The 15,716-nt window shown below is 33.2% G+C and overlaps 1 protein-coding gene across 5 annotated transcripts in view; it reads left to right on the plus strand.

Annotated features, from left to right (window-relative positions):
- The window catches only part of plpp2a (phospholipid phosphatase 2a), a 77,325-nt gene continuing 61,609 nt past the window's right edge, over nucleotides 1–15,716 (plus strand). For all 5 annotated transcript variants that reach the window (XM_087241573.1, XM_087241575.1, XM_087241574.1 and 2 more), the window contains exon 1: nucleotides 1–253. In XM_087241573.1, coding sequence (XP_087097699.1) covers nucleotides 190–253 — 64 coding nt within the window. In that variant the 5' untranslated portion in view covers nucleotides 1–189. The remainder of the gene's footprint in view (nucleotides 254–15,716) is intronic.

A 15,716-nucleotide genomic window follows, 5' to 3' on the forward strand; every position in this document is an offset into this window, starting at 1 on the left:
AGTCTTCAGCTTTAACGCGTTTTGTTCAACCGCGTGGACTGAAGCTCGTGGCACTGAAAGTACAGTACGGGAAACGAGCGGGGACACGTTACATCATCATCTTCATCATCCGCGCACCTTCACGCAGGTGCCACGGACACCCGGAAGAACTACTACTCGCTACAGATTCAGTGAAGAAGAATCACAGTCATGTCGGAGCTGAAGAAGAACAGAATGTTTATTGTGCTGATGGATCTTCTGTGTGTCGCCGTGGGTAAGTCTCGTCCTTTTTAAAGGGCTTTTCTGTCTAAAACCTGAGCTTGACGAGTGATTGTGAAAGTTCGAGTTCACCAAAGTTCACCTGCCACCTTTACCGTGCTTCTATCCATTGGAAACAAGCAAACTTACTGGAAACTAGCAACGCTAACTTGTTTATGTATTAATTTTTCGTCAGTGACTATGGCAGTGATGTCTGAAATGCTGAAAAATAAATCTATTAATGTAAAGATAGTGTAAAAATGTTGCTTTCATATAAATATTTTTGAAAAGTTTTGATGTATACCGTCATAGATATGTTTTACATTTGACTATGTATATATTTTAACTGTAAATAATATCTATTTTATATTTTCATAATTATCTATTTTCATATGTCTATTTTATCTATAGATATATGTGTATATTTACATATATAACTTAGTTTGTTGATATTAATTGAATAGTTATATGTCAAATCATAAGTTAGAATAATAAATACACCAGATTTTAATCTGTTTCATCATTTACTCGCTGTTTACTGTCCCACAAGTTGTTTTAAACCTTTATGAGTTTAATTGATTCTTTTGGAAACAGAAGAAGATATTTTAAAGAAAGCTGCAAGCCTGTAACCATTGACTTCTATTCGTTTTTTCTACTATGGAAGTCAGTGGTTACAGGTTTCCAGCTTTCTTCGAAATATATATTTTTTGTGTTCAACAGAAGAAAGAAACTCAAACAGGTTTGGAAGAATTGTAGGGAGAGTAAAAGATGACTGAATTTGTATTTTCGGGTGATTATTTATCATTAACTAATAATAAAAGATGTTATATTCAGGAATTAGCTATTTAACTTGAATATGTATTTATTATTATTATTTTTTTACATTTATGAAAACATTGTCTAGATCCCGAGAAAGCAAATAAATGTCATGATCCAAACGCATTTAATAACATGCCGATTGATTTTTCTGCACTCTGTATATTGAGTTATGTAACTTATATGTTGAGCAATATAAAGCCTGAGGTGTTTAATTTGTAAGTTTAGTGCGACATTCCTCTCAAGTTTATCATACGTGGTAATTATGTATTTCATGCCACTAACAGTGGCATGAAATACATGGAAATAAATGGGAAACTCTTTTTTTTTTCCCATCAGCTATCAGACTTTTAAATGGATAACCAGTGGACACAAACAGTTAATTTTTTTTTTGCTCAGTAACACACTATATTCCTCATCCAGTTTGCACTTTTAATGCATACAGTTGCACTTAATCTGCTCCGGCCATTATACTGTTGTTTGCACATAAGCCAATTGCACTAGGCACTTTTTGCATAATAAGCGCAATTTCAAACAATTATTCTACATTGTTTACATCTCGTCACCTTGGAATTATAAGGTTCTATCTGTGTTCTAAATGATTTCGAGATATTGAGCTTTAAAGTTTTTGCATTCTATATAGCAAACAGCTTGTGTGTAACATTTGTTTTTTAAATAAAGTCTTAAAATGTAAACAACGTATAAAAAAACATGCCATAAAGTAATTAAGTTGTCATTTAATAGGAATATGTCAATAACTCAATTCTGACAAAAATGTCAGATAGAACCTTAATATTCTAAGCAGATGATCTGTTTACACAGTAATATAAATTATTGACATTCATAGATATTTATACATACACATTTCATATTTATACTTCTATCACTTCTGTGTATATATATGTGTATGCCGTGTATGATGTGTATATTATATGTATGACTTCACTGTGGACGGCAAAGTAAGAATGTCATTGTACAGGGAAACGTGTTTCCTTACTGTACATGGCAATAAACAAATTGGATTAATAGAGACAACCTATCAAGGTTGTTAAAATAATACTCAAGACTGAGAGGTGAAATCTGACACGCACCCGCGCACACAACCACACACACACACACTATTCAGTAATTTTCTTGTCGGCTTAGTCCCTTTATTAATCCAGGGTTGCCACAGCGGAATGAACCTCCAACTTATCCAGCAAGTTTTTACGCAGCGGATGCCCTTCCAGCTGCAACCCATCTCTGGGAAACATACACACACACACACATACACACACACTCATACACTATGGACAATTTAGCGTACCCAACTCACCTGTACCGCATGTCTTTGGACTGTGGGGGAAACCGGAGCACCCGGAGGAAACCCACACAAACGCAGGGAGAACATGCAAACTTCACACAGAAACGCCAACGCGAACCAGCGACCTTCTTGCTGTGAGACGACAGCACTACCTACTGCGCCACTGCTTCGCCCCCCCACACACACAAAAAACTCAAATTTGTATAAAGCATTCACCTTATTCTCCGCCGACCAGCGGGCGCTGCCATTTGAATCTTTTTGTCTCGAGACTTCCGGTCACATTCACTTCCATTAATTTTTTGATGTTAAAAACTGCTCGTTACGCTGCTTGATGTTGCAATTTGATATTTTCTTGTTATATTATTCTACTTGGTCTGTATAGTCATGCAAACATTTGTTTGTAGAGCAAGTAGTTTGACCATTTTCTGCCGTTTATTATTCCTAGTCATTTCTCCCATAGGCGACTGAATCGGAAGTTCTAAGACAATCGCGAAAACAGGCGCACTTCCACATTTAAGAATAAGGTCAATAGACAAACCCAAATATTTAATAGAAATGTAATGCTATACAATATAAATTATATTGACAAAAGATAACCCATCGTTATGTTTTGTCCATTTTTTTTAAACAACCCAGATTTGTTTAGTTTTCAATGATTATTGTGTCTACCTCAGTAAGAAATCACTTTCCCGAACTCTCGCGCTCAATCTGTTCAGTTGGTGGAATGAACTCCCTAACTGCATCAGAACGGCAGAGTCACTCGCTGTCTTCAAGAAACGACTAAAAAGTCAACTATTTAGTCTCCACTTTCCTTCCTAATTTGCAATTGCCTCTCTGACTCCTCCTCTAACTACATTAAAAAAAAATGTTTTGCTTCTTACACTTTTTTTTTACACACCTGAAACTTGCCTACAGCACTTATTCATTGTTGCTCTTATAGTTGTGTAAATTGCTTCCTTGTCCTCATTTGTAAGTCGCTTTGGATAAAAGCATCTGCTAAATGACTAAATGTAAATGTAAATCTACTTGGATACATCCAGGGGCGGCGCGTTGACAGATTGTGTGTGCGCTCTATGACAGAATTTTTTGTCATATTGGAATTTTTCTTCGCCCTCTAGGAGAAGAGGGAGGTGGGGGGTTGTTACCCTTATAGTAACTCCTGTGGCCCCTAAACAGCGTGGACCATTAGAATTGCCCTAACTTTCCCCCCTAGTGATGCCACTGGATATATCTATATATTTGAGTGTGTTCACATAATGTTGCAGAAGCATGTTAATAATACAGTAATATTATCAGTCATTTAGTACCATGATGATGGAGTCCAAAGACTATTGTTTAAATTGAATATGATACATTATTTAGGTTTATATATAAATATTTATATTCTATTCTGTTCTATTCTATTCTATTATATTATATTATATTGTTACATTATGTGTTAAATTTGTATTATTAAAAAAAAAAATTCTACAAATTATATTTAACAGGCCAAGGAGATTTTCACAGTAGTTCCTGTAATATTTTTCTTCTGGGGAAAGACATTTATTTTAGTTTGGCTTGAGTCTTCAATTTTTAAAAAACTATTTTATGGACAATTTTATTAGCCCCCTATTAGAAATATTTATTTATCAAATGTCTACACAGCAAACACTTTCTAACAATATATATTAAATTATCCTAACTAGCCTAGTTAAAATAATAACATAGAAAAGCCTTTAAATTGCACTTTTGTCTTGCAAAATAACTAAAATGTTATATCGGTTATTAGAAATTAGTTCCTAAAACAAAAAACAAAAAAATCTTTCTGTTAAACAATGCTTGAGAAATATTTGTAAAAAGTATTAAAAAACATCAAAAAAAGAAAAAAAAATTACAGGAGGACTAATATACACAGGAGGACTAATAATTTGATTATACATAAAATAAACACCACCAGTCCAAAGTTTGGGTTCAGTTTTATTTTTTTATTTTTATTTATTTATTTATTTTTTTTATTATGTTCAGCAGGGTGGCATTTATTAAATGTGATTTAAAAAAATAATTTATTAAAATGTTTAATAACTGCTTTTTTATTGTATGTAGTTGCATATGAAATTATTACTTCAAAAATCAATATTGCTTTTATTCCTGTTACCATTAGTAATAATAATAATAATAATAATAATAATAATAGTAATAATAATAATATAAAATAATAATAACAATAACAATAACAATACTAATAATATTAATTATTATTATTAATTTTAGAGTGATTTTTGAAGGATCATGTGGTGAAGCTGAAAATTCATCATTAAAATCACTGGAATAAATTATTAAATTAAATTATAAACTACTTTTGAACAGTTATTTTATAGTACAATAACATTTCACTCTTTTACAGCGTGTACTGTAGTTTTTGATGAAATAAATGCAGCCTTGGTTGGTGAGCAGGAGAAGCTTATTTTAAAACATTTAAAAATCCTGCTGACCTTAAAATTTTGATTGGTAGTGTATGTGGTCATAATTATATATATTTTATTTATTTATTTATAATGTAACTTTGAATAACCGTGCAAAAACTAACCCAAACGAGCATCAGTGGGAGTAAATCTGACCATCTGAACAGAGAGTCTCATGATCAATGTCATGTTGTTTTGCTTATCTGATTAGAGGCCTGGAAATAGAGCGGAATCATACATTTTACATCAAAACTTGATTCTTTATAACACTGTTTACCAAACTTCTGGATCCCATCAGTCCAAAGCTGTAGCATTTCATAAGCTCAAAACATGTTCGCGCATGCTCTGCTTTATTTGGCATGAATCAATCTTACCTTACAAAACCTCGGACATTTTTATTTCCACGATGATAGTAACTATGTGACATGTTCCCTTTAATTAACATTTGTGACATTTTTGAATGTCTCTGTCTTTCAAATTGGTTGTGTTAGGCCTGTGACAATAATCAATATATTGACTTATCGCACACCACATGGACATGACCTCAATCATTTTTAATGATGCAATTCCAGCAATATTTTAGCCGACTATGCAACATCTCTTCCTCTATTGGAGCTGTTAGTGTCAGTATTATTAAAAACACTCTAGTTTTTACTATAAATTACTATAATATATTGTCATGTGGGTGTTTGGCGACTGAAAATAGATCTGGTAGCAGATATCACAGCCTCTGTTACTTTTGCCCTCGCACTTGTTTGTTAACATTTATTATTATTTATTTAGGAGGATATGTGCTTACACATTCTGATTCTGCTTGATTATAACATTGTTAAAATGAATGCAATTAAATTAATTATTCTTAAGAATCAAATACTTTGGAAGAGTGTACTTGCATTGTGATGATATTACATTGTTCTAACATTATATAAGGAGTGGCGTAAAATGGTCTAAAAATGACAATACTCACCGGTCACTTTATTAGGTATACCTTACCAGTACCGGCTTGGACCCACTTTTGCCTTCAGAGCGGCCTTAATCATTCATGACATAGATTCAACAAGGTACTGGGAATATTCCTCAGAGATTTTGGTCCATGTTGACATGATGGCATCAGGCAGTTGCTGCAGATTTGTCGGCTGCACATCCATGATGCGAATCTCCCGTTCCACCACATCCCAAAGGTGCTCTACTGCAGTGGCTCTCAACTGGTTTGGCCATGGGACCCACATTTTTACATGGTCATTAACCCGCAACCCAAATTTTTAGGAACTAAAGTATATAATTTTAGGAATTATAATTAATTTTTATTTATTTGTTAACATACACAAGTAGTGACAAATAAATCATAAGAAAATCCCCTAGACTTACAAATAAACAATATTTTATTACTATCATTTAACAAAATGTCTCAAATTATAGAAATATTACAAAGTAAAAACGACAAATGTTTGGTTTCTAAACGTGCTCTTGTGAGGGCACATCACTACATATGAAACACTGAGTTTTTAAGCCTTTTGAGTCGACAGTATATGTAAATCCATACTTTACATAATCGGGGTTGTACTTGTAATTCAACAAATTTGTTGCTATAATTAAATCAAATTTCACATGTTAAACAGTACAGTTGTCGCTCGTGCATTTCAAAATAAAAGTCTGGTATAAGCAAAATAAGTTAAAAATGAAACATTTGCTGTTTTTTTTTGACCACACACTGTGGGTCGCGACCCACCAGTTGAGAAACACTGCTCTATTGGATTGAAATCTGGTGACTGTGGAGGCCATTTGAGTACCGTGGTTGTAACAAGTAGTTATTTGAGTTACTGTTGCCTTTCTCTCAGCTCTAACCAGTCTGGCCATTCTCCTCTGACCTCTGGCATCAACAAGGCATTTGCACTCACAGAACTGCTGCTCACTGGATATTTCCTCTTTTTTGAACCATTCTCTGTAAATCCTAGAGATGGTTGTGCGTGAAAATCCCAGTAGATCAGCAGTTTCTGAAATACTCAGCACCAACAATCATGCCACATTCAAAGTCACTTAAATCCCCTTTGTTCCTCATTCTAATGCTCGCTTTGAACTGCAGCAGATCGTCTTGACCATGTCTACATCCCTAAATGCATTGAGTTGCTGCCATGTGATTAAAAATTTGCGTTAATGAGCAGTTGGACAGGTGTACCTAATAAATGTTTGGTGTAATATATTGTACAACAAAAAATGAGATATGGTGACAGGCCTAGTTTGTGTGCTGCTGTATTTTTTCTGTCAGGATCCTGCTTTGTATGTCAGCACCAACTGTTATTGGAAATAGCACATAATAACAGTGTAATGCTACACCGGTGTAATGAACTGTGCAGCATTATCTACATGTGCTCAGCTGTGTCCTCTACTGAAGCGTAGATCATCACAGTAATAATGGCCATCGGTACATTTAAAAGTGTCTCTGTGCATTATTATAGAAGTGAACAATACTTTACTATACTGGAAGTTTTAAAGGGAACCTATTATGCCTCTTTTTACAAGATGTGTGTGTGAAGTTTCAGCTCAAAATACCACACAAATAATTTTTTATAACTTCTCTTTTTAGGTTTTGATCCATATTGTGGCGTTTTGGTGCCTGTTGCTTTAAATTTAAATGAGATACAAATGCCTCAAAACAGGACTGACGTTATCACTGAAAAACCGAAACTGCGTCCTAAACTCCACATTTGTAATGCCTCTTATGCCTAGATCACACTACAGGATTTTAAGCCTGGTTTTGACCCCAATTTGCAAGCTAAAATGCTCGCAGAGAGATCGGATCTGTGTGAAAACCACAGCAATTTAAAGACACAAAATCAAGTCATGTAGTCTGAACAACCCAGCAATCTGCTGATGTTTAAAGTTATGTAGTGTGACCTAGGCTTTAGTCGCTGGCATTATCTTCAGCTGGTATGGCGTAAAACTCTAATAGCGGACGGCTGCTTCTCACTCTGGGCTGTCAATTAGAGATGCGCGGATGGCGGTTACAGCCGCGGAGTCCGCGGATAAACCGCGGATCGGGCGGATGTTGTGACGAAAAACAATATTTTAATTATATTCGGGTGGGTGGCGGGCGGTTGTACTGTTTTTGTACACATAGCTGGCGCACCAACGAAAAAGCCTAGGACTGACTTCACAGAATGAGAGGAGGAATCGGATACACTAATTCTGGATGAAGTACAGAAGTATTCCTCTACAAACTTCCGTATAGACGGATCAGCAGAGGAAAATCTACTTTCCTTTTGGGAGAAACAAGGCAGTCATTCCCACGATTACAGCTCCTTGCCAAGAGAATTCTATGCATTCCAGCAACAAGTGCTGCGAGCGAGCGCTCCTTCAGTGCAGCAGGGCGCATTAGAGGCCAGGCGCTCTCGTCTGAATGTTGAAATGATGTGTCAAAATGCGTTTTCTATTAGGCTACTATAATAAAAAAAAAATTGTACAGTACAGTGCGTTTCATTTAGACTATTTATTTATTTATTTATTTTTGTCCCTGTGCACCGATTGGAGATGTAGTTCACTGCTGATATTCTGAGAGCTTTATAGGGTGCTTCTCATTTCTTATTTGTGTATCCTCGTTTCCTTCCCTTGCTTTCTTTCCTCGTCTTTCCACCCCTATAGGATGCGAGGGAAGGACGCAAAAAAAAAAAACTCAAGGACCGAGGAATCAAATCAAGTGAAACGACACGTCCTCGTATTGTTTAGCGTCACTTCAAAGCGTCAATTAATGCTGGATTTGACTTGCACGTTTGGATTAACTGCATGTCCTTAAAGTCATTCTCTATTTTCTAATAATCAATAAAGAAACATTCATTTAATAATAAAAAGGAATAAGCCATTCAAATAAAGAGCTCAGTCAGCAGATGGCGGGCGGGTGCGGTTTAAAAATTGGTCAAAAATGTTAGTGCGGATGGATGGCGGACGGATGATGAGTTTTATGATGCGGTTGCGGATGAAATAATAGCCCATCCGCGCATCTCTACTGACAATGCTAATAAGGGAGAGATCGTCACTAGTGGGCGGGGCTTCTTCCCTCTGATGTCACGTACAATGGGAGAATGTCAATCAAAGTGTTTCTGCAGACTGTTTTTATTTAAGTGTGATTATATAACTATATAATTAATTAATTTCTACCATTAGAAGCTGGCTATATTACACACAAGTGTGTATAAACCCCTTTTCTTTGATACAGCTATATGCTTGGGTTAATCTGTGCAGTCTGGTAGCTGCATTCAGATGACTCAGAGAGACAGTAACATTTGTAAATCACTTTTACTTGGTTTCACTGGAGTGTGAGTCAGATCGTCATCCGAGAAGTGTTCATTAACTGCTGCTGCTTCAGCAAACTCTCTCACAGATCAAGACTGATGAGTCGAAAGCCATTTAAACCACTGCCAGGTTTTGGCGGACTGGGATCTGCTTGCATTTAAAGCAATACTTTAACACTTTAGCAACACTTTACAATAATGTTTTTTTTAAGTTAAAGGTGCAGTAGGTATTGTCTTCAGAAACATGTTTGGTTGTGCTGGTTGAAAGTCTCTTCACATTCTAATAGTAATGTTTAAAGTAAATGATCTAAATGTGTTTATATGTATTTTTACATTCCAGGTAAAGCATAAGACAAAAAAATGTTTATCCAATTAAAAATTGTCAGGCCGATTACTCCCATTATTCTGATAGATAAGTAGTCCAAACTGTCTGTCAGCAAATGTAGATTTGAACAACTGCGCACCCGTTCACGCAGATACGCTGATGTGCGTTCACGAGTGACGGCGTTAAAAACAAATGCTGAATCGAAACTTTCAAAATTCTAAATCAATATTGGAACCAGTTTTACACGCTGGAGGAGGAACGACACCATGGCTGAAGTATTTCTGTTAGACATGTAATGTTCTGTTTTAAAACTCTTTTAGCCACGCAAAGCTGATGTAGATTGTGTTGTTATGAATGGCCTATATGCACAGAAGTGTTGTTCAGTCACTGAAATCTTCCAGAGATAGATTAATTTGACTATTTTTGTTTCATAAGGGACCTTTTACGGCATTGATAATCAGGAATGGGTACCGAAAGTCGGTACTTTATCGGTATCGATGCTACATTATAAAAGACCAAAGTATAGACAAGCTCTGACGTTAACTGTTCTGTTATCGATACTGGAGAATTATTGCTTACTACACATTACTTACAATAGCATGATTTAACTAACCCAGTTGTCTAATTTGCAGTATTTGATATTCGTCTGCACAGTTCGCAATCTCATCTGAGAAATGTTCCGTGTTTCTGGCGAAAGCATCAAGTATAAAAGCCTTTACAGTTCTTGGCTCTGCGCTCGTGCACTCAGCGGAGGCTTGCGCTAAGCGCACACACATAGCTCGCGACAGACTCGTGCTCACACAGCTCGTAAGCTTGCAGAGTGAACCAAACGAGTTGTATGTCCCGAGTGGACAGCGACAATGCACGTTGCAACAAACGCAGCAAGTTGTTTTCTTGTATAAGCGGAAACTTAAGCAATCTTTCTAAGTGAAAGTATCTTTCAAAAGTGCATTTACTGCAGAGCAAAGTTTTGACTGCCTACCTACTAACGCTAACTTTACATCATCCACATCGTTATGCCAGCAGTCAATCACCTAAACTAGTATAACATTAATAGTTAAATAAACACACACATTCAGTTAAAATGAAAGCAGTATTTTTCTGCAGCAGCCTAAATAAATCTTAAACATTAAAATGCTTTTACATCAACTGTATTTACAAATATCTTGCGAATAGCCTAATAATAAACTATGCTTATTAGAAATTATAAAACAAAACAGCTTGTTTTTACATTGCAAGATGCCCCAAAACTGTATTAAAAACACAGTAAACTCCCAAAACACTGTTAGCTCAGTTATGTGAAGGCGTTAATGAAAAATTCTAAACATTATTCTCATTTAACTTCATTTTGCAACTCAAAGACAGTATTTTCAACTGCAGGGAGCACAATAAACCAAGAAAGATCCCGACTTCTGCCAGAAAAGTCAAACGTTCCTTCAAAGTCATTTTCCTTCAAACCATTGTACATTCTTTTATAGAAAAAATATTTATGTATTTATTTGTTTAACAATTATTGCTTTCATTTAATTTTACATTAAAAACGTAATAATAAAATATAGTTGTTAATTCTGTTCAATTAGTTTTTTTTTCATTATAAAACACTACAAAAAGTACAGATAAGAGAACTGTTCAAGTATCGAACCGATTAGCAACCCATTACTGGGAAACATACATACACACTCATTTACACACATACACTATTGACAATTTAGTTTACTCAATTTATCTATAGCGCATGTGTTTTTACTGTGGGGGGAACCGGAGCACCTGGAACCCACCCTAACACAGGGAGAACATGCAAACTCCACACAGACATGCTGAGTGACCAAGCCGAGGCTCGAACCTGCAATCTTCTTGCTGTAAGATGATTGTGCTAACCACTGTGCCACCATGCTGCCTTTTTAAAAAATTATTATAATTATTGTTTGTTTTTTTAATTTCCGTTTTTTTAAATTAAGTTATTTTTTAGTATAGAAAAAAATCCTACTAACAAAAAATGATTGGGATATTTTTATATCTTTTTTTAATTTCATTTTTGAATTTCATATTTTTTTTTTACATTTCCGACATTTTATATTTTTAAAGTTATTAAACTAATTTCCTTCTGAAAAAAAAAACGATTGGAATTTTAAATGTATATTTTTAAATGTATTTATTTGTTCATACATTTGTTTGTTTTTTTATTAGTTTATTATCTTTTTTTAATTTTTGTTTTTTTACTTTTTTAAATTATTTAAAAAATGAATTTCCAACTGAAAAACTGAATGGGATTTTATTTATGTCCAAAAAAAATTTAAAACTTTTTTATTTCATTATTTTTTATTTTTTATTTTTATTTTAGTCTTTTATTATTTTAAGTTATTAAAAAAACAACTAATTTCTTACTAAAACAATGAAGGGGATTTAATTTTTTGATCATTTTTATTACAATTCTTTTATTTATTTATTTTTTAAAATATTTTGTGCAGCATGGTGGTGCAGTGGGTGGCACAATCGCCTCACAGCAAGAAGGTCGTTGGTTCGAGCCTAGGCTGGATCAGTTGGTATTTCTGTTTGAAGTTTGCATGATCTCCTGTGTTGGCGTGGATTTCCTCCGGGTGCTCTGGTTTCCCCCACAAGTCCAAAGACATGTGGTATATGTGAATTGGGTAAGCCAAATTGTTCATAATGTATGAGTGTATGGCTGTTTCCCAGTGTTGGGTTGCAGCTGGAAGGGCATCTGCTGTGTAAAACATATGCTGGATAAGTTGGCGGTTCATTCCGCTGTGCCCATCCCAGATTAATAAAGGGACTAAGCCGAAAAGAAAATTAATGAATGATTTTTTTTTATTTCATTATTATTTTTACAACTTTATTGTAATTTTCTACAGAAAATGAATTTTTGATTCCCTGTTGCAGTTTGAACATTTTATTAGTTGTTAAATAATCAACATCAAAATGTAAAATAATGAATTTTTACCGTAATCTTCTAAACAACTCATTTTTACACCAGACAACACTGATTGACCAATGAATGTGGTTTATTTCTGTCAATGTGGGTGTGGCCTACTGATAAAACCTACCTGTGCCATTCAGGCAACTCTTCAATGTGCACTAACAGGAGAGACAAACTCAAAGAAACGTGACCAAAATAATGAACCCCATGCTTTTGTGTTTGTGTCTGCACATTCTTGCGGTACTGTTTGCGTCTGTAAATGTGATGTGGAGCTGCGTGTCGAGGCTTGCTGTAGATTCATGCCTGTGCAAGTGCAGCTTCAGGAAAGTCACACACACTATTCTGTGCTGTCAACACTGGATAGGAACTGTGCTCAAATACGCCCCAGTTACATGTCTGTCCAGACAAAAGCAAATATTTGTGCATGCCTGGGTATGGTTATCTGGGACAGAGGGATGATTTTTAATGTCATTTTTGTGCAATAAACATTTAAATAAAAGTACTTATATGGTGATATCTGTAAAGGGCTGCATGGTTCATTAAAATAAAGCTAAAATTGGTAAGAGTGATTGTTAATCAGGGTACGTTTCAGAATAGTATGTTTAATTTTTAATTAAAATTTCCTTTTTACCACAAGACGTAATAATTTAATGTAATAGTACATTTGATTTAATGATGATAATAACAATATTTGTTTTTTATTCAATATTATATTCTTATACTGTATTATTATTATTATTTAATTTATTTGACATTTTATTTTATATATTTTTATTTTATATAATATTATTATTATTTATTTTATTCAATTATACATATTTAAATTTATATTTTATTTATTTTATAATATTTTGATTATTATTTATTTTATTTTACATTATTTAATATATATTTTATTTATTTTATATTATATTATTATTATTTGTCATTTTACAGATTTTATTTTATATTATAATATTATTTATTTTATATATTTTAATTTATATATGTATAAATATTAGTTTTATTTGACATTGTTGTATTTATTTAATTTGACATATTTTAATTTATATTTAATTTATTTTATATTAAATATTTTTTTACTTTTTTACATATTTAAATTTAAGTTTTATTTATTTTAGATATTATTATTTATTTTATTTTATTTATCTTAATTTAGATTTATATTGTTATTAGTTATGTATTTTACATATATTTTATATTGTATTATTTTAATTGATATTTTTTATTATATTTTTATTATTTATTTTATATAGTTTAGTTTATTCATTAATTCATTTTCTTTTCTTTGCTTAGTCCCTTTTTATGCAGCAGATGCCCTTTCAGCTGCAACCCATCACTGGGAAACATCCGTACACACTCATTTGCACACATACGGACAATTTAGCTTACCCAATTCACCTATTTGCATGTGTTCAAACCTGTGGGGAAAACCGGAGTACCCAGACGAAACCCACATGAACATGGGGAGAACATGCAAACTCCACACAGAAATGCCGGGGCGCAAACCAGCAACCTTCTTTCTGTAAGGTGATTGTGCTACCCACTGCGCCACCATGCTACCTTTACTTTGTATATTCAATTCATATTTTATTTTGTATATTCAATTCATATATATATATATATATATATATATATATATATATATATATATATATATATATATATATATATATATATATATATATATATATATATATATATATATCAATCATGTTTCTGATGGAAAGATTTGAATTATTATTAATAATAATTGTATTTTATATATATATATATATATATATATATATATATATATATATATATATATATATATATATATATATTTCTTTTATATTGTTTTATTTTAAATATTTTCATTAATAAGTTTTTTTATATTATTATTTATTTTATATAGTTTTATTTTATGTTATTATTAATTTCATTTGACATATTTTAATTCATATTTAATTTATTTTATATTGTATATATTTTTTATTTTATAATCATGTTTCGTAAAAAATACAGAAAACTTTTATAAAATTTGTTTAAAATTGTGCCGCCCTACAAGAAAATAACGAAAAAAATCCCTGAGTAATATTTACTGTGCCTGCATTAAAAAAGCCAATTTAAAATTTTTTTATTTATTTATTTTTTTTTTGCAAAAAGAGCATTTTAAAAAATCTAAACAAATGTTTTTTTTTTCCAGTGTAAATATGCTTTTGTAGAATGGAAGGATTCCACCCTGTAAAAGTGACAAGTTGTCTTTATTTTAAAGGAATAATTCACTTTAAAATAAACATTGACTCACTATTTACTGCCCTCAAAAGTGATTCCAAACCTTTATGAGTTTCGTTCTTCAGTTGAAAACAGAAGAAGATACTTTGAAGAAAAATTGACTTTCACAGTGTGGTTACAGGTTTCCAGCATTCTTCAAAAAATCTTCTTTCGTGGTCTACAGAATAGCAAAACTCCTAAATGTTTAAAATAAAGTGTGAATAAATAATGTCAGAAATTTCAATTTAGGATGAACTGTCCCTTTAAAAGAAAGTGAGTAAACTCGGTGTAACTTTTAAGTTAACTATTAAGCTGGCTTAACGTCATTATACACAGTTTTACTTTATTTTAGTGCGGCTGATTTTCTCATGTTTTAGGTAGTCAACTAATAGTTGTATTTACAGTGTTAAATGTTCCATAGGGGCCAATAAATTATCTTTATATTAAGTGTACAGGGAGCCATGGCAGTCCAATTTAATGTCTATGACTTGATTTCCTTTTTCCTTTGGTGCATCAGCAGTTTGAGAAGAACTGATGAGTTGATGTTTGTGTTTGGCTCATAAAATCCTCCACAGGATGCGGAGGTTGAGTCTCTGCTGTTCTGCCTTTCCTCTTCCTGTGTCCCATGATTCCCTCTGATTTGTTGACAACACCCCAGGTACTTAAAGTCAAGCTCTCTGATGTATAGAAATCACACACATGACAAGCTTCCTGGGAAAATGTAAATGACAGGATTTCCTTGAAATAACTGGACTGCGGGTTTAGTATAGTGAGACAAAGTAATTAATATCAGCTGTCAATCATTCAGTCAATGCCTTCTTCCTTCAGATGACAGGAGCTACAACCGCGAAAATGTGAAGCGCTGAAGATGAGAGAATGAAAATAACACCTACAGTTACTAATAATGGAACATCTTATTAGTGATCATGTATAATAATAAAAGACTAAAAAAAAAAAACTTCCAGTGGGTTCAAGTCTGCTATGAAAATAACTAAAGCCATTCACTGTAAAGTCTGTGGGACGGGGTTTACAGGTAACAGAGGTGGGTAGAGTATCCAAAATCTATACTCAAGTAAAAGTACAAGAACTTGCGGAAATTTTTATTCAAGTAAAAGTT

This window comes from Danio rerio, chromosome 2, assembly GCF_052040795.2.
Source record: "Danio rerio strain M-AB ecotype USA chromosome 2, GRCz13ab, whole genome shotgun sequence".
Taxonomy (NCBI): domain Eukaryota; kingdom Metazoa; phylum Chordata; class Actinopteri; order Cypriniformes; family Danionidae; genus Danio; species Danio rerio.